The 18679-nt window shown below is 43.3% G+C and overlaps 1 protein-coding gene across 20 annotated transcripts in view; it reads left to right on the top strand.

The window, feature by feature from the left end:
* CAMK2G (calcium/calmodulin dependent protein kinase II gamma) overlaps positions 1 to 18679 on the top strand; it is a 122143-nt gene that overhangs the window by 74339 nt on the left and 29125 nt on the right. For all 20 annotated transcript variants that reach the window (XR_008577956.1, XM_054832754.1, XM_054832752.1 and 17 more), the window contains 7 exons: positions 1429 to 1531; positions 2410 to 2493; positions 3369 to 3463; positions 6057 to 6179; positions 8707 to 8790; positions 9442 to 9484; positions 18133 to 18173. Coding sequence is in view for 19 of the 20 variants with exons in the window: in XM_054832754.1 (XP_054688729.1) it covers positions 1429 to 1531; positions 2410 to 2493; positions 3369 to 3463; positions 6057 to 6179; positions 8707 to 8790; positions 9442 to 9484; positions 18133 to 18173 (573 nt within the window). In the remaining variant the exon portion in view is untranslated. The remainder of the gene's footprint in view (positions 1 to 1428; positions 1532 to 2409; positions 2494 to 3368; positions 3464 to 6056; positions 6180 to 8706; positions 8791 to 9441; positions 9485 to 18132; positions 18174 to 18679) is intronic.

Below are 18679 nucleotides of genomic sequence, written 5' to 3'. Positions count from 1 at the left end.
AACCAAGCCCAAGTGTTATCTGAAGTTGGGAGGTATTTTCAGAAGACTTCATTGGCCTTCTGCTTTAGGGACTTGTTTACACTGGTGAATTTTCATCGGTGTAACTTAATTAACACAGTCTTTTCCACTTCCCATATAGTGAAAAGCCAGTGACATCCAAATGTATTGAGACCCAGTTCCCCTTCCTTCCATGCTGCTTATGGCAAGGACTGTGATGGGCAAGGCTATTCTCCCTTTGTTCAATGCAGAAGCAAGGCACATGTCCAGTACTTTAAGGCAGGTGAATGAGCAAAGCATCTTGTTGCTGTCAGGCAGAACAGGGGTAGAGGGTTGCCGTGGGATGAAACTGGTGAGCTGGCTGCAAAAAAGACCTTAATCAGATTTGTGAAACTGAGACAAGCTCCTGTTTCTGGATTTCCAGGCTTCCATCTTGCTTGGTTAAAAACTCAAGTTGATATGAATTGCACAAATGATCAGAAAGGGGGTAGGATGAGAAATCCCATTTGTTCTGCCTGTCTACAAATTGGGTTTCCTGCAGAGCTGTAACAGCCACTACCTTAAAGGCTTTGAGGTTTCAAAGGGTCCCGTGTAAATAGCTGCTCTGGTGCTTCAGAGGAAGCTGCTGACTCTCAGTACAGTTTTTGGAGTTATGTTAAGCCTTCTGCTGAAGTCCTCTCATGGAACACAACAGAATTATAATTTGAGACTCACTTGAGGCGGAAATGTGAAGGGCAAAAGTATGTCTACTTTTCCTGGCACATGGGGGAAGTGACATGGCCACTTGTCATAAAGGTGACAGTGGCAGTAGCAAGACAGCATATTTTACGCTGCTGTAAATATGTAGCATGAAAAAACAGCTTGCAAGAATACTCACTGCTGTGCTGCTTATGCCAATTTGAGGCTGAGGCTTTTTCTGTAAGGGATGAAAGCTACTGCCTATCCAGATGATGCCTTCCCACATTATGGCGCTGCATTTGGCAGCACTTATTAGCATCATATTTACTTTTCCAGTGCCTTGGGGGCTGTGTAATGTTCATGGGGAGAAACATCACTGCAGATTGTATCTACTGCATCTTCCCCCTCTTCCCCCCCCCCATTACTCTCTGTGAGGATGACAGAAACAAATTTTGGGTTCTGTGCTGCAGGAACTGTACTGCCAGTGCCCTCTGGTGTCAGCATATAATGTATGGGCTGGGTTGGGAGAGGCTCTGGCTCCCACAGAAGATTTGTGTTAAACTTGGGGATTTTCTGCCACTCTTGGTCATGGATGTTTGTTGCTGTTGCTCTGCCTTCACCTGAACAGCTTTAGTACATGCCTGCTAAATTCAGTCAGCAAATCGAATTTAATAATGTGAATACTGAGGTAGGACGCTTCAATGAGGATGTCAGTCTTTCATTCTTACCCCCTTTTTTCTTTCTTCTCCTCAGCCTGAGAATTTACTACTGGCAAGTAAATGTAAGGGTGCTGCTGTCAAGCTGGCTGACTTCGGACTGGCTATAGAAGTCCAGGGAGAGCAGCAGGCCTGGTTTGGTAAGAGTGTTTGAGCTTTCCCACTATTGCTCCCCACTTTGCTGGTGACTGGTTGAGTTGCACCCTCCCTGAGTACCTTCTCCCAGCCTTTCCAGCACACTTGTCTGTATTTGGCATTGCTGCTTCCTCTCCAAGCATCTCAGCCTCTGGGTCCTTGGGCACGAGCCTAGGTGCAATAAAGGAAAGAATATGATAAATAAAGACAGAAAAAATGGCTATGTAGTTCTCTATTTTTCTTCTCAGTTTACAGTAGATGCTAGTGTCAGAGATAAATGCAGCTGCTAAGTTTAGACCCTGATCTGAACTTTCCTACTGCTCAGGAGTGTAGACATCTGGAATTTTGTTTGGTCATTTGACAGAAATGCATTTGACCTAGCCTTCCTCAAGCACATTTGGATCTGGCCTTATCATTGTTTAGCTAAAACATAATTAGAAATGAGACCTTCTCAGGCTAAACATCAGCTCTGAGAGTCTGCAGTGCTGCAGAGACTCTGGAGAGATGGCTGCTTATCCTGGTCTGCCCACACCATTTGGCAATCAGATGTGTTGCATCTGTGTCTTGTGTTTTCAGACTCCAAGCCATTATACATAACAATGATAGAAGGCCTGGAATATGAGCTTGTGCCCAGCTGGTTCACACGGTCCCTCCTTCTTTTCTGTTTATCCTGCAATACATAGAGACTCGATCACATCTGATTTTCTTCCCCCTGCCCCCCTCCCCCTCGTTCGTTTACCAAGAGGTAGCTCTAGCAAATATGAGATGAAGGGTGGGAAATGGGTTTTGGAATTTGTTGGTTACCACTAGTGTATTTTGTGATATGGAAAGATCTCTTCTGCTTGAGTACTTTAAGTACTTCATGTCATCCATTTCCTGGCAGGGTTTGCTGGCACTCCAGGCTACCTCTCCCCCGAAGTCTTAAGAAAAGATCCTTATGGAAAACCAGTGGATATATGGGCATGTGGTAAGATTCTGTCAGAACGTTTTACACTTAAGCAATGCCACTTCATGTAGAAGAGCAATTCCTTATAACCTATTGCTGGGAGGGCACGCAGTGCTCCTTCTTATTGGGTGGAGAGATGAAGGCGCACTTGAGGATAAGCACCTTGTGTAGATGGAGCTAATATTGGAGCCTGAACTCATTTGATTCTGTCTCCTAATCCTTTCTTTACGCCATCTATCAGATGTTTGGGACTCAAGAGATAGGACCTGTCTATGCTTTGTAGCATCAGTTGTTTAGATAACTGTCGCAATTTCCTATTACGCTAACTATGTAGAAGATGAAATACTGAAGAAAGCTGTTTTTTTAAAAAGGAAAAAATGAAGTGTAAATGTATCTAGGACCGATGAGTTTAAAGATACGTGATATTAGTGTTGCCTGACATGGACTAAATGGTTCTCTGCATGCCAGGAGCGTTAGCTTTGTCAGTGTCATTTTTGTCCCAAGACCATGCACAGTAAGCATCTAAACACATAGTCCTTCCTAAAAAGTCCCTTGCTGCCCAGCAACCTCAGAGGTTGTGGCTTCATTTTATTCTGAGAGCATCTGGGAGCTGTGGCTCACCAGCCGTGATAGCCAGAGGAGGGTAGAAGGCCATCGTGCACCTTGTTCTACGTCCTGGCAGCTGGCGTTAAGAGCTGAATGTGAAGCGCCAGGGTGAGGTTCAGCAGAGGAAAGGTTTGTACTGTCTTTTTCTACCTCGGAAGGCTAAATATGATGGCAAATGAAGATATAGAGCAATCATTGCCTTGGGGACTGTCAAGAGGGAAGGAAGAGGGGCTGAAGGAATAATTGGCATATTAGCCTAACCATAGTGTATCTGTGTCTCTCCCTCCCAGGAGTGATTCTGTACATATTACTAGTGGGGTACCCTCCCTTTTGGGATGAAGATCAGCACAAACTCTATCAGCAGATCAAAGCCGGAGCCTATGACGTAAGGGCACTTTCTTGCTGAGTACCTGCATGGGTGTAGAAGCCATCCAAAACATGGCACTATCTTATTTGGTGTCCAGCAGCAGGCCCCAAGCTACTGTGCAAAGTGATGTTTGGCGTGATCATACACCTCATTTGTCTTCACTGCCTGGGATACAGTCCTGTTTGGGACTCCTGAAAGGATATGTGGAAAGCATCGCAGTGGGCACCAAGATGTTACTGGTCATTAGGGAAATGCAGAGCTGGAAATGCAGATGGTGGGAAATGGTGTTTTCTAGTCCATTTATCACAAAGTGCTGCAGATGTAGCCAATGCTAACTCTTTTGGGGAGCAGAGGGAAGGTAGAAGGAGCCTGTCTTTATCAAGGCCTAATTAAAAATACAGAGAAGTATTCTGTGGAATAATAGCTTAAATTATGGCCTCTGGTTTCCTCGATGCCATAGTGGAGTTTATTCCAGCCGTGGAAAGCATGGAGCCCAGTGAGAAGACTGAATGGCAGGGGCCTTTGGAGGGGTGGCTTTATGGTGGGGATCAGCATGGTGGGGTGGAGGCCCTGGTAAAAAGCCAAGCAGTTCATGGAACAGTTCTCAGAGCATGGCAAAACTGAGGTGTAAGAAGTGCCTGAAGGAGATGAATAGCAAAGAGGTTAGTACTGGGGAGCAAAGGTGGTGTAAAATGTGGCTTGGTACCACAGCTTGAATGTTTGACGTAAATTCTTTCATGTAAGGAGAGGCTCGGGAGGGAAGAAGGAACTCCTGGAAATCCTAGCTCAAAGCCTGTGGGCATGAATATCAAGAGAAAGTTGGGGAGCTCATTTTGTAGGCTGTCTTGTGGTTTGTATTTTTAAAAAAAAAAAAAAAAAAAAGGGTTCTGCTGGACCTCAGTTACCTCCCAGCTTCTGTACCTGAGACCATGAGAGCAGCTGTACTGTTGAGCGCAAAGGTCTGCCTAACCCTGTGTCCTGGCTCGGTGGCTTCTTGAGTGAAAGGAAAGTGATGTCTTTGTACTTGATAGCCCTAAATGGACTTGCGTTCTTCTCTTGCCTTCCTGCCCCTCTTGTTTCTGTGTTGCTTGTTCTTATTTGAAGTGGTTTTTGCACTAATTGTATCAATGGAGATTTTCAAAGCACTTCAGGGGTTAAATGTCTAACTCTTTCTGTAAGTCATGAGAAGTGAAGTGCCTGATGCCTCCTATCTACCTGTTGGTTTTGAATTCTTACCTATAATGAGCAAGTTCCAGTAGATTCCTCCCCTGTTTTGCCTGGTAGAAAACAGCTCAAGTTTTACTGGCATACCTTCCCCAGTGTCCTTACCCCAGCACCAAGCAGCCTGTATGCGCTGGACTGGTCTGTTGCTCTCTCTTGACCATAGAGGAAGTGGCAACGGTGAATTGGACTTTGTGCCTTTGGGTAGGGGTTTTGCAAGGCATTACCATGAATACCTCAGAGTTCAGGTGGGGGAAAGGTGTCCTGGCTGAAAGTTCAGTGTAATAATTTTAGAGTAGTCACTTGCAACATTTGCAGAACAAATTGTATAATGCTTTGCTGATGCCTGAGAACGCAAAAATAAGATTATATGCAAATCAAATACGGTGGGTGTATTTTTATGACCCAACAGAGCAAAGCACAAAATGCAGGAGAAAAGAGATGGGATAAACTTTTTCTAAATAATGTAGTACTGTAAGGAAATGTTCTCAGGATAGATCAATCTTTCCCCCCCCGTCTTAAAGACAGGGGACTTTATCCCAACAGCACATTTATTTTTGCGTTCTCAAGTTCACCTGTATTTGTACAGTAGATTCATAGGAGTGAGATGTACCGCATTTAATCTCAGCATGCTGTCATCTATACTACATGCAAGCATCTGGAGGATGGCATAAATATCTCATCTTTATTGTTACTGGAATTACAGGAGAGAGCAGTTCCCCCTCATGGATGATCAGCAGCCAAAATACTTGAGATTCTTTTCTTTGTTTCCATGCTTCTGTATTCCTATCCCCTATTACATCTCTCTTGCTCCCCAAGTAATGATTTCTGGTTTGGTAGATGCTTGCTAACAACTTGCTGGTGGGGTTGCTACACCTAAGTGACTAGTATTGTTCCAGGACATCATGCTTTGTGGTGGGGAAAGTGTACCTGCTGGGATGTTCTCTGTTTTTGCTTTCATGATGTAGTTTCGTGTGTGTGATTTTTGCATATGCTGTTACAGCTTTTTAGCATGCTGGAGAAAAAATGAGGTGGGGTAAAAAAAATAGTGCTTGTGTTTTTCATGTCAGAACTCAGTTAAAAAGATCTGTGACTTTACTTTTTGACTGTTGAGTGTGAATTTAAAGTGATTCCTAAAAGGCTTTAAAACTGTTAATCTTCCTGCCTCTGTCTGATACAGGGGTGTCCTGCTGTCTGGTACCATTCGTTTGCTGGATTCTGTATGGTTTTAATTCAGTGTGGGTTTTCACAAAAATTGATGGGTTTTGCAAATATGTTAGCCCTGGTATCAAAAGGGCAAATGCTGGAATTCAGCTGTGTAGGAGGGAGAATCTCTTCTGCTAGTAGAAGATTTTTTCAGTTCATCGTCGGTTCCTTTTTCCTCTTTCAGTTCCCATCACCTGAGTGGGACACTGTGACTCCCGAAGCAAAGAATTTGATCAACCAGATGCTGACGATAAACCCAGCAAAGCGCATCACGGCTGACCAGGCTCTAAAACATCCATGGGTCTGCGTAAGTGTTTTCCTCTTACAAATTGATTTGTGATTTACCCTGAACTGATACGTCAAGACGACTTAGCTGCAGAGGAACCCAGAGTATTTTAAATATTTTAAATTGTGATATTTTTGGAGGCTGACCTTCAGCAAGCCAACTTTGTCATACTGTGGTGCTTTTATTGCCACTGTAGGGAAAAAAAGTCCCTTATTCTTTTAAAAGTTTTGTGAATGTCCATAGTTTCTGGTTTTTCCCACATCTCCTTTTCCAATCCATATCATCCTAAAATGTCAGATGGAGTTTGTCATCAGACAATCTTTTGCTGTTCTGTGTGTGTTGTTTCTGCCTTGCCAGACCTCACACATAAGTATTTTTCATCTTTTGCACAGTTGGCAAGGAAATCCCAGAATGCAGCTGGGAGAAGGCGTAGGGGAGAGCAGCAATGGTGCACTTTTATCTCTGCAGGATGAAATAGTTCCACCTAAGTCTAACCAGATGTTCTTGTAATACCATAGCATACTTCTGCTTTCTAGGATGCGTCTAGTGTGTTTCTTTGCTCATTTGTTCTTGAGAAACTGTGGTGGTTTTTTCCTTCTGCCCCAAAACAACAAATTAGCAATTTAAACTTACATATGTGAACATCTGTGTAACAGGAGCGTAGTGTGTGCTGTAAAGTGATGCAAGTTCCTTGGAAGTCAAAACTTCACACTAGCTGAGACTTTGCATCTCTTTTTTTTTTCCTCCTTGCATGCTTGTAATCAATAGCAGTTCCTGTATATTTAACTGTTGTCCCCATGCCTGTAACCAAAGCTGTATGTGTTACGATAGCTTGCTCTCTGTGGCAACATAATATAGAATGGTTCAAGAGAGGCTTTCCTTCTTGGAGTTATGGAAAGTTTGATTTCACTTCGCAACCATTTCAGCCTCTCACCCAAACTGCCTCCTGTTGAGTCTGTTGTTTCCATTTGCTCCGCAGTCTCTGTGTGTGCAACATATGTCTTCTTTCTGGAGATTTTTTGTTCCTCTGAAGTAAACATGGTAGGAAATCTTAAAAGTTTATCTGAGACACTGAGTTTCTTATCATCACTGAACTTCTGAAGTACGTGTCCTGACTCTTGTAAGGCCTCATTGAACAAGCGGACATCACTGTCGCTCCTAAGGAGGCTGGATGAACAGTGACCACCAAAGTTAGAGGACAATTTAGCTACATTCGCCCTCCACACTGCCATGTGTACTGCAGCAGGTGACTAGCTTTGACAACAGGATCAAAGCAGAGACTTCCCATGAAACTAGCGGAATATGAGCATAGTTTACAGTTCTTTTGGGTATTGCAGAATTTTTTCCAAGCAGGAGAAAGGTAATGGAGGATTTGTACACGCTGATCTGCCAAGTTAGTAATTCACCCACTGTCCTTGTAAAGGGAATTTAGGCTTGCGGCTCTGTGCAAGAGCAACAGCTACTTTGGCATTAGTCTCTGGTTTCCTCATGTGCTCTAAATGCCTGGCAGCATCAGTCTCTGGTTTCCTCATGTGCTGTCAATGACTGGCAACAGTTCTGGGAAGTTCTCTTTTTGCAGCTGATGGGATCCCAGTCTACTGTGGGTGACAGGTGTGCATCACTGGCTAGAGGTTATGCTCAGGTTTTTGCGTTGGTACAGTAGAGCTGTATGATCTTTACTCTTACTGAAAATCTGTTTCTACAAAACTGATGCCTGGAGAAAAGGCGGCTCTGGGGAGATCTAATTGTGGCTTACCAGTATCTGAAGGGCGCCTACAGGAAAGATAGCGAGGGACTGTTTATCAGGGAGTGTAGTGACAGAACAAGGGGCAATGGGTTCAAGCTGAAGGAGGGTCGATTTAGATTAGATGTTAGAAAAATTCTTTACTGTGAGGGTGTTGAGGCACTGGAACAGGTTGCCCAGAGAGGTTGTGGATGCCCCATCCCTGGAAGTGTTTAAGACAAGGTTGGATGAGGCTTTGGGCAACCTGGTCTAGTGGAGGGTGTCCGTGCCCACAGCAGGGGGGTTGGAACTAGATGATCTTTGAGGTCCCTTCCAACCAAACCATTCTATGATTCTATGATGCAAAGATGCCGAGGCCTCTGCTAGTCAAGCACTTACATTCAGGGAGTTGCCATGTCCAGGAAGGCTACTGCTCACTAGTATTCACTTACTGCTTGGAATTTCCCCTTAGAGCCATAGCTAATGCAACCCGGATATCTTGTAGTGCCTCTAACTCGGTTCCCCATGGGTATGCTCGTTCATTTGAATTTGTCATCTTGCTGTCTTGATCCATTTGCATGCCTGAGAGACAGGGAGCATTGATTCTCACCTCTACCTCAGTAGCAGAGTTTCTTGGGCACAGTGCTGTAATAGCCAACTTTGACCTAACATGTCTTGCTGTATTGGGAAGTTCTTAAGTTATGAACTGGTTGCAGTGGTGAGAGGCTTGGCCATGTCGGTTTGCATGTCATGATTGTGGAGCAAACTCCCCTGGCTTATTTGGTTAGGCTATGTTCTTGATCTTTTGCTGTTCCTGTTTTTCAGCAACGATCCACTGTCGCTTCAATGATGCACAGGCAGGAGACTGTGGAATGCTTGAGAAAGTTCAATGCTAGAAGGAAGCTAAAGGTAAGTATATGTTAGTTTACCTTAAGTTAGTTTTTAATCCTCTGAATTTGAGGTTAATGCCTTCCTAGCAACAATATCTTTTATGATCAGCTCAGTAATGTTAGCGAAGTACCTGACGTGCTCCTCCAGTACAGGGTACTAAATAGTGTATTAAGGAGCTGGGTAGTTTCTTTCTCCAAAGCTGTTAAGTTTCTCGTGCCTCTTCTGCTACATAATCACCCCTTCTACTTTCTGCAAGAGAGTTGAAACAGAGCAACTGGTTCTTAAATCCTGGGGCTTTTAGTTCTGATCTCTCTCTGCTTCCCAGTACTAGTGTATCAGTTGCCTGTAGCTAGGACAAAGCTGAAGCAGCTGTCTGCTGTTAGAAAGCTAGGAAGCATCTAAGTGTTTAAGCGTAACTCTTAGTGCCATTTTAGATTTCCTCGGCTATCCTGCTGGGCCTCTAGCTGCCATTCTAGAAAGGCAGGACGCCGAGTGGTCCTGTGTCAGGTCCAACAGCCACATGTGGGAACCCTGGATGCATTAGGACTTTCCAGGGTAGCACTGGGATACCTTTGCTTTGGCACCTGACGCACAGCGTTCTCCACAGAGTCAGCCCAACCCCTTTCTGAAGTGAGCGACACTGTTATCCCTGCTTTCTCTTCCCCACAGGGTGCAATCCTCACGACGATGCTTGTGTCTCGGAATTTTTCAGGTAACTTCTCACTGTTCCTATCCTTTCCTTGGTTTTGTTTTGTGTAAGAGAGTCATGGGATATTTTAACCATTTTGGGGTTGAGTAGGAGGGGAGGAAACATGCTCACAATTCATCATGGTGTAATGGTGGTCACTTTGTCTTGGCTGGTGACCAGTGTGAAATAGGACGTGATTTGTTTGGGGAGGAGCACGTGGCACTGTAGTCTGGTACAAAACAGAAACAAAGTCAGCTGCCACAATCCTCTCATGATATTTTGTTATCAGATTATTTTGGGGAAATTCTAGCTGGCATGTGTTAGCTTTCCTGTCTGAAATCAGGAGTCAAGCCCTCTTAGTAGGTAGCAGTGATTCCTTTACACCTGAGGCAGGGACACAGAGCAAATAATAATATTGGTGAGAATAGGGACAGGAGCTTTCTTGGGTATTGTATAACTTTGACTCATCAAAAATGGGTCTGAAGCATCTAGCTATTAGACTTTTCCTTCTTGGAGTCTCAGAAATGGTTTTCATCCTTTTAAGCTTAATAACTGGTAGTCTGGCTCCCACCCAACTGCATTACGTAGTGCACTTACTGAAAATGCAAATCTCAACATGCAAATCAGTGCTTTTTGGAAGATGATTGTCTTGGCTCAGCACATCAAGGTGATGCAGTCTTATCTGTGTTCATTTCCATTTGGGTGGAAAACCTCTATTTGCAAGTGCTTTTGGTTTATGGAATTGTTTGCTTTCTTTGCCCTCTTTGTCATTTTTTGTTGACTTTTAAAAAGGACAATCATTGAATGCATGAGTCATATTTTTATTGCACCTGACAACAGTTGCTTTCAAGTGAAAGTCTGCTGTATTGGATTATAAGTGATGATGAACGAAATGGAAGTGTATTAATTTCATCTGGCCATTTACTAATGGTGGATACTAATACTTATATCCTGGGTGATGTTACAATAAACTTCTAATTGGAATGAAAACCTCTGAAATGATCATCCCAGCATTCAAAGTGCACATTCATGCATACATTCTTTTGTGAAATCCAGGCAGCATTTTTAACCTCCTGTATTATGATTAAAAAAAAAAAATAAAAAATTAAAGGATATGAAATCAAGCTACAATTAAGGGACAACCCTCAGCAAGGAATGGTTTTTCCTTGGTTCTTGCTTTCAGGTGAACCTGTGCCAATATGGCAGGACTACGTGTGGCTACAGCAATTTTTCTTTACTGCATTTCTGATAGCTTGGCTGTAAAAGGACAGAATAATTTTCTCCATTTACCTGTCCAAGGATTGCACTATTACAGGACTTAAAAATTATACATTGTTTTCTGAAAATGATTCTGAAATAACTTTTTGGGGAGCTATGGCACAACGACAGAGCTTCTGCAGCACTGTATGAAACAATGTTTTCTTGGGCTTTCTGGTGGCATGAACGGTTTTTGATCTATTCACAAAGCTAGGTTTTATTTCACTTAGTTGATGATTCTGAAATAGGGGGTTTATTTTTTTTTAAACAGTAGTTTTAGGTTCATTTTTAGTCTGCAAATGTTGTCACTTCTAATGAAGCTGCAGAAGCGCTTGGGTAAGAAAATCTCCTGTGGCCCAGATTTTGAGTACATGAAATGCCTGAGAGAAGGGTTCTTCTTAATGGTGTGTGACCTATACATCCACTTATTCCCTGAGCTAGTATTGAGGAGGAAAAGGCTTGCTCTGCTCATTCTTCTCTGTCTCAAGGGCTGAAGCTGCTGGATCCACTTCAGTTAACAGCTGAAGAAAAGCAAATCCTAGGTGGCCCATAGTGAGTGCAGGGTTCTCAGTATCACTGAGTTCTGCTTTGAATATAAACTGCGATCCCAGGTAATGATATGCTCTGAAAAGCTGTCCAGAAGGAAATGTTGTGAATTTAGATGCAAAGCATTTATAGCCTCTGCAGATAATAGCTATTCCTAATATTCTGCTGTGTTTTGAAAGTGGGGAGATCAGCTGCTCTTGTTTTCTTTGCAGGTCTGTGTGTAATATGAGTTTGACTTTTTAAAATTATTATTATTTTTTAATCAGGGGTTTTTTTATTTACTGCAGTTGAAATCCATAAATCTGCTGGATTTGAAGAAGTAGTGCATGCTAACTTAAAGTAAAAGTTAAAAGTCCATGTGGGAACTTTGGGTAGAGTTCAGACTTTTCCTGTCATGACAGGTCATGTAACTGCATTTGAAAAGTTCTGAAATAGTACTTGTTTCTTTCTCTAAAGACCATAAGGGGTTTTTATTTTCTCTAATTGAGTAACACTGTTTTGTGGGCCTCTAAAAGCCCCATTCCCAGCAGACAGGGAACTAGATTTATGAAGAGAGAAGCTCTTCTGTCTGGGGATGAGATCTTCTAAGAAATTCTTCACAGATGTTTAGAACCAAGAGGAAAACGAAGGCTCATGTGACCCTGGTATCAGTTAATTAGGCACAATAGTACTATCTGCAGGAAATATGAGAAGACTTCTTTAATCCTGTTGTCATTACTATCTCCTCTGTCACGTATTTTGTAATGTGGAGTTCCTTCATTTGAGTGTGGTTTTAGCTTGTGACAAATTTTATGCTTAAAGAGTCTGTAGCAGTGCTTTCTCTTTTTTTTTTCCCATCAAAAAAAAATCTTATTTTTTACAAAGAAAAAAAGGTTTCTATTCTTTTGTGAGTAATCTGTTGCTTGCTAGGTGCCTTTTGCCCTAGGTCAGTTCCTAAAGATAAAGCAATGTGATCTGACTCCTTTCCCTGGTTATGGTATATTCAATCATTTAATATTGGCTGTTTGTGGTTCTTTTTAAAAGATTGTATCTCAGGTCAGCTGTAGGCTATTTGTTAAAAGCAGATACAGTTGCAGTCGTTTCAGTCTAAGTCAGGAAATTGAGACCTGGTTATAATAAGGGGTTTGTAGCTTCTGTCCACACTCCGGCAGGTATTCACTCAGCTGCGAGAGAGAGCATTGCAATCTAAACTTTGCTATGAGATCTTTAGAGTCACACCAGGGTATACACAGGATGATTTGGGTGCTCACTTGTGGCTTTTGATGCTCAGATGATCCGAGCAAACACTGATCTGATCTGCATTCACTTACAGAAGTACAGTCAGGTAAATCAATTGATTAGATCATATGCAAGAAACTCCTAAATCACATTCTGAGAAGTAAATGTGAATTTATTACTAGGAGAAAGTTGGCAAGGTTTTCAGAGACTCTTTATAGTGCAGTATTAAAGGGTGTCTGGACTCATTATGTAGATACAACTCTGTAAGTAGGCTCACTATAAACAGCGAAATGATGGACAAAATTGGTTTTCATCTTAGAAAAAATCCATCTTCACAAAGTGCTGAGAAGTGGTTTTTCTCCATAAGCTAATTTTTATGCAAGACTTACAAGTGGACTATGTGAAATTCTTAGCACTGTTTTCCTAACTGGATTGCAACTGTTAAAGTGGGGAGTTGTTCAATAAACTATCACACTCTGTGAAATTCACTTCTCTCAAGTGGTTCAGCACAACTTCTGTGTGCTACACTGTGTTCAAAATAGATCCTAACGCAGACATGGCAAGTAATTAATGTCTGAAACCTCTGTCTTTAACTGATGCTGAGCTTTTTTTCTTGGGAATTGTCACTGCTTGCTCAAGTCAGTTTTGTGAAGTAGCTGTTATGGCAGCTTGTGACAATAGCTGGAATTCATTACATGTCTCTTAGAGATCCTTATTAGCTCTCAGATGTGAAGTTTGGTGGTTTTAACTAGTTAGGTGAGGTTGGGAGAGACAGAGGCAGATCTAGGGAGCAGAGTGCTTTCTAGCTAAGTAAAGAAGGGCTGAATATGCTTGTGTTTGGTGTAACCTGTACAGAGACATTTTTGACCTGACTAAAGAGCAAGAAGAAGGAAATAATACAAATAATAAAGTGGTACTGAAATATTTCACGGTCCTGTTATACTTGCCTTCCAAAAGTGTTTGTAAAACTGAATTTTTGCTATTTTGTGTGTGTACACATATATACATATATTTATACTCAGATTGGAATTTGTGTTCTTCCCCTTTAACTAAAGTGAAGTTAAAATTGTGCAAGTAATATATTTGAAGTTTCTGCTGTGTTGTGTTAGTTATGTAGATATCCCCTCAGGACCAGAAATTTACATCACTGACTCATGTAAACACCCATCGATCCAGCCTGTCCACATCCCTCTGTAGAGCCTTCCTACCCTCAAGCAGATCAACACTCCTGCCCAACTTGGTGTCATCTGCAAACTTACCGAGGGTGCACTCGATCCCCTCGTCCAGATCATTAAATATTAAGAACTAGCCCAATACTGAGCCCTGGGGAACACCACTTGTGACTGGCTGCCAACTGGATGTAACTCCATTCACCACAACCCTCTGGGCCCGGCCATCCAACCAGTTTATTACCCAGCAAAGAGTACGCCCATCCAAGCCGAGAGCATCCAGTTTCTCCAGGAGAATGCTGTGGGAAACTGTGTCAAAGGTATCTGTTAATTTGCTTAAGAAGCAGTCATGGGGCTCAGAAAATGGTGCGTAACCACTACAGAGTGGATCTGCTGAAGTAGTGTACTTCAGTAAGTAGACTTCCATTTTGCAGCTTCCCAGAACCACATGGATTTCATTGCTGCATCTAAATGTTTATCGCAAAGCGAGGGTAGAGAACACAAGACAACAACTCTCCTGTATTCTGTGAAATGACTCTGCTGTGTTTATATGGCCACTGCTAGAGTGACTTGTGTCTAAATAGCCATCGTGGCAGAGTTAAACATCAGTCTTTGCTCTGTCTTGTCCTTAATAAATAGATGTTCTTGAAGTTACACTGTATTCATGGGCATTGTTTGTAATGGTAGGCAGAGGTGCCTCTTTGGCTGTATACTGTCAGTAGGTTTGTGGTGAGCCCCAGAAGTGACATCAAGTTGAGAATTAGTTAATCTGACTTCGAACTGAGAATATGAGGGTAACAAGCCGCAACTCTATGTTGTTGGGAATTCTGTGTTGGTGTGATGTTTGGAGGGCTGGAGCACCTCTCCTATGAGGACAGGCTGAGAGAGTTGGGATTGTTCAGCCCGGAGAAAAGGCGGCTCCAGGGAGATCTAATTGCGGCTTACCAGTATCTGAAGGGGGCCTACAGGAAAGATGGTGAGGGACTGTTTATCAGGGAGTGTAGTGACAGGGTAAGGGGCAATGGGTTCAAGCTGAAGGAGGGTCGATTTAGATTAGATGTTAGAAAGAAATTCTTTACTGTGAGGGTGTTGAGGCACTGGAACAGGTTGCCCAGAGAGGTTGTGGATGCCCCATCCCTGGAAGTGTTTAAGACAAGGTTGGATGAGGCTTTGGGCAACATGGTCTAGTGGAGGGTGTCCCTGCCCACAGCAGGGGGGTTGGAACTAGATGATCTTTGAGGTCCCTTCCAATCCTAACCATTCTGTGATTCTATGATACAATTTTTATTTTAATAATCAAGTCTCAGCAAAGTCCAAAATTTTTCATGGTGTAAATGCTTGTGTTTAGAAACCAGAACTTGGCTTGTCTGTTAGACTAGCATCATGAGTTAGGTTTAATAAAAGCCTGTTTTGTCCCTGCATCCCAAAAAACATTCTCTGGAAGCTTAGCCGAGGTGAGAAACTGAACAGATTTGACAGCTGGGGACAGGGCAAACCCAGGGCAGGCTGGGCGAAGGGCTGCTCTTGCTGGAAGAGGAGGAGCAGGGCTGGCAGCAGGGAGGCACTATCCATGGCTGTGTTTGGAGTGGGTATTTCAGTCCCTCTTGGAAATTCCCTCTTCCACCCCACCCCTTGGCTCTGGTACATCCAGAGTGCCTAGTGTTTATTGCTGATGAGTTCAGTGTTAGGGGTTTGTGTTTCTGCCAGGAGTGCGGTCCAGAGCCCAGGCTGTTTCCTATGGAGCCAAAACTGAGAAATGTGTGAAGAGGGAGGGCTATATGGGGTGTGTGCAGGGGAGGCCTTTTGTGTTTCTCTTCAGAGATTAACTGGAGGGTGTCTTGTTAAACCAGGAACAGAACTGTGCTTTTAAGTTACTGGGATAGCAGCATGTGCCTTTGTATTGGTTCATTACAGAGGAACTCTTAACTCCACTGAGAGGAGGGAATTTAATCCCTTTAATGTGTAGAGGAAGTGGAAGGGATGGTGAAAATAAATACTAGTATCTTATGCCTGGAAAACCGTAGAGCATGGGTATAAGACCATTTGCCGAACAGTAAAGAGTCTGCCTTCATGTGTCCTTGGGTCTTCCTCCTGTTTCTTTGCCAAGCTGCATGTTGGGTGGTGCTGCCTGTCTTCTAAAATGACTCCTGTTACAGGAAGTCTTGTCTGTTGCTTGTTGCTGGAATTCCACTTGCATCCCCTTTAATTTCTGTCTCATAACATGGTCAGGTTGACGTGTGGGTAAATCTGCATGCCTCCCTTTTGTTTGAGGTGTCTGCAGTCATCTCTGCGTGTGAATGCATTTCATGGGCTCTCCAGTTGTCCCTACAAACTATAGTATGATGCATGAACTAAATACATCACAGACCGAGTTCCCTTCTGCAGCACTGGGACGCTGACAGGCCTGTGGGAGAACAGTGTGTGCCGAGCAGAGGTGGAAGCAGGGAAGGGGGCTAGACGGGCAGGCTGCGCTGGGGAGCACTGGGTCAGCATTGCACAGTGCTGCGCCACGCAGAGGGACTCTCAGCTCAATTTGCTTTTAAGGCCGTAGAATGTGATTTTTAGCTGTCTTCTGTCCACAAAGACAAATGTGAGGTTCTGGGGAAACTGCAGAAAGTGTGAAAAATGTTGCTTCCCAGGTTGTGACTGGGTCATTCCCAGGACATACGGTAGTGCTGTTTCCCTTCTCTGGTGGTGGTTGTTTGGTTGGTTTTTTTATTTCAAGGATGTCCCATTTGTGATATTTCTTAAGTTGCAGAATCCTTTACTGCTTCTGAAGTGTTATAAGGCCATAACAGTTACTTGTTTTCAACAGTTGTGTGAGATGCCTTGATGTATGTGTGGTATAAATGCTGGACCCCTTTTGACCCCATGGTCACCTTGTTCTCCTCACTTGCATGTGAAATCAAGATGATCTTCACTGTGACTTGAAGGTGGCAAGAACTTATCTGTTAGATTCAGTCTTGCAATGCTTCAGTATGTGTACACTCAGAAAAGAAACTGTTTCAGGGCAGATGAGTTGCTTGGGTCACTTGGTCTACCTGCATGTGTGCACATTGCAGCATTGTGTTCTGACACATCACATTCAGAAAACCTCTGCACAAGGTTCTTCCAGTGTTCTTGGATGGTTTCTGAGAGCAGGAATAAAGACAAAATCCTGATCTAGCTTTATACTTGCACTAGGGAGTAGAATTAGGAAGACCAATTCAGAGATTGTAATAAACTTATATGGGGTGCTGCCTCTTCATTGTGAGAAGACACTGTAGTCATTTGCAGCAGCTCAGATGATGTTGTCTAGTTAATCCATATCTGTAGGGTCATGAGGTAGGGAAGGCAGGGTCGAAAATGCTTTTGATATAAACAGTTGCTTAGATATTGCAAAAACATCGTTGCCTGATGTTGCTGCTCCTAGAGAGAGACTGAGCACTCTGTATGGAAGTTGGTCAGCATGTCTTTGGGAGTGAAGTATTTCAACAGTCATGTGAGCTTTGTCTTAGGACTTGCCTTTTCTCTAGGCCTCATCTTTGTTGGAGCTAAAATCCGGGTCAAGTACCCAGATCCATGTGCTTCGCAGTAGCTGCTTAGGAGAGACGTTATCAGTGCATTGGTCCAGTAGGTCTCTAGCGTGCTGTTTACAGAGGTTGAAACAGCTGAATATGTTCTTCATGAGTAGGCAATCTATGTTTTATATCCAGTGGGGCTGTATATGGGGTCTTACTGTTGACAGTCGTCAACATGCCACTTTCCTGTAATAGATGGAACAGCTCCTTCCTCAGTCCCAAATATGCCTTCTGCCAGGCATTTGGTGTGGGTTTTCTGTGTGCTTATCATGCTCTTGCTTTCATTGCCAGTGCCAGTTGTTCAGGTTGAGGACAGCAGGGCACCTTTATCAGTGAAGAAATTCAGCCTAGTTCCTGTTTCTTTTCTCATTATTTTTTTTAAAACAGTTATCACACGCTACCTTTTGCACTTCTCCAGTCTCTTCAGCTATCCAGATGTTTCCCCAGAGTAACTGAATAGCAGTAATTAGGAGACCTCTGCATTATCAGTGCCCCCTTTATAAGTCTGTTATTTGAATGGCTGCACTTGAGGGTAAAGCCTTTATCCTATTGCAAAGATCTGGCAGATTTCTTTAGCTTTTCCCCCTGTAACTGCTGGCACTTCTGGATGGAGTCACAGTGTGTAAGTGGAGGATTGAAACAGAGGAGCTCTAAAGTCTCATTTCAGACTTGGTCTTCCTGAGATGGTGAAAGTGAGAGCATTTTTGCCTAATTAGGTGAACAATAGATAGGATGGGTTACCCACTGCTATCAGGATGGATTTGATGAGTGCCTTGGCCTATTTTCCAGTTCTCTTGCTGTTAGAGAGGAATTAGCAGGATGGTTGTCCTTCTGAAGTCTCATGCAGTTTTGAGGGAAGTGGGGAGAGAGAGAATAGTCTTGAAACCAAAATCTGACCTATTTCTCCTGCTTCTCTCCACAGCTGCCAAAAGCCTGCTGAACAAGAAGTCAGATGGAGTGAAGGTAAGTTCTTGCTTTCCCATTTCACTGTCTCTCCTTCCATCTGAACAAGAAGGCAGCCGCTTTCTCTGGTGCCCATCCCCTTCCAGGGTAAAACCACAGCCCTGTCTTCTGGCTGCGATTGTTATGTTCAGTGTATCATTATGGAGCCCCAGGTGGGATCTTCATGTTCCTTACATGCACCTTATACATCATACAGCTAGCTAAGTGCACTATTGTACCAGCAAGACTTCTATTTCCCCTTTCTCTGAAGTATGGAGAACTGGTCAATGCTGTCGATTAGAAAGACCAAGGACTTTCTCAAGTGCGACACATGACTGACTAATCTGTTCTGTTCAGTGCAGAATGCTTCTGGGTATTGAAATAGCACAGGATAATTGTCAACAGACCCCAACTCATACCCAGCAGACCCCATGGAAATCTCTTCATCTTCTCCCTTGGACAGATTCTGAAGGTTGAGCTGGGAAGAGGGGTGGGGAAGGAGGAGCCTCCCGATGTTCATGTTTGTA

The sequence above is a fragment of the Grus americana genome, chromosome 7 (genome assembly GCF_028858705.1).
Source record: "Grus americana isolate bGruAme1 chromosome 7, bGruAme1.mat, whole genome shotgun sequence".
NCBI lineage: Eukaryota > Metazoa > Chordata > Aves > Gruiformes > Gruidae > Grus > Grus americana.
The sequence above is the reverse complement of the archived record's forward strand: the minus strand, read 5'-3'. Positions and strand labels throughout refer to the sequence as shown.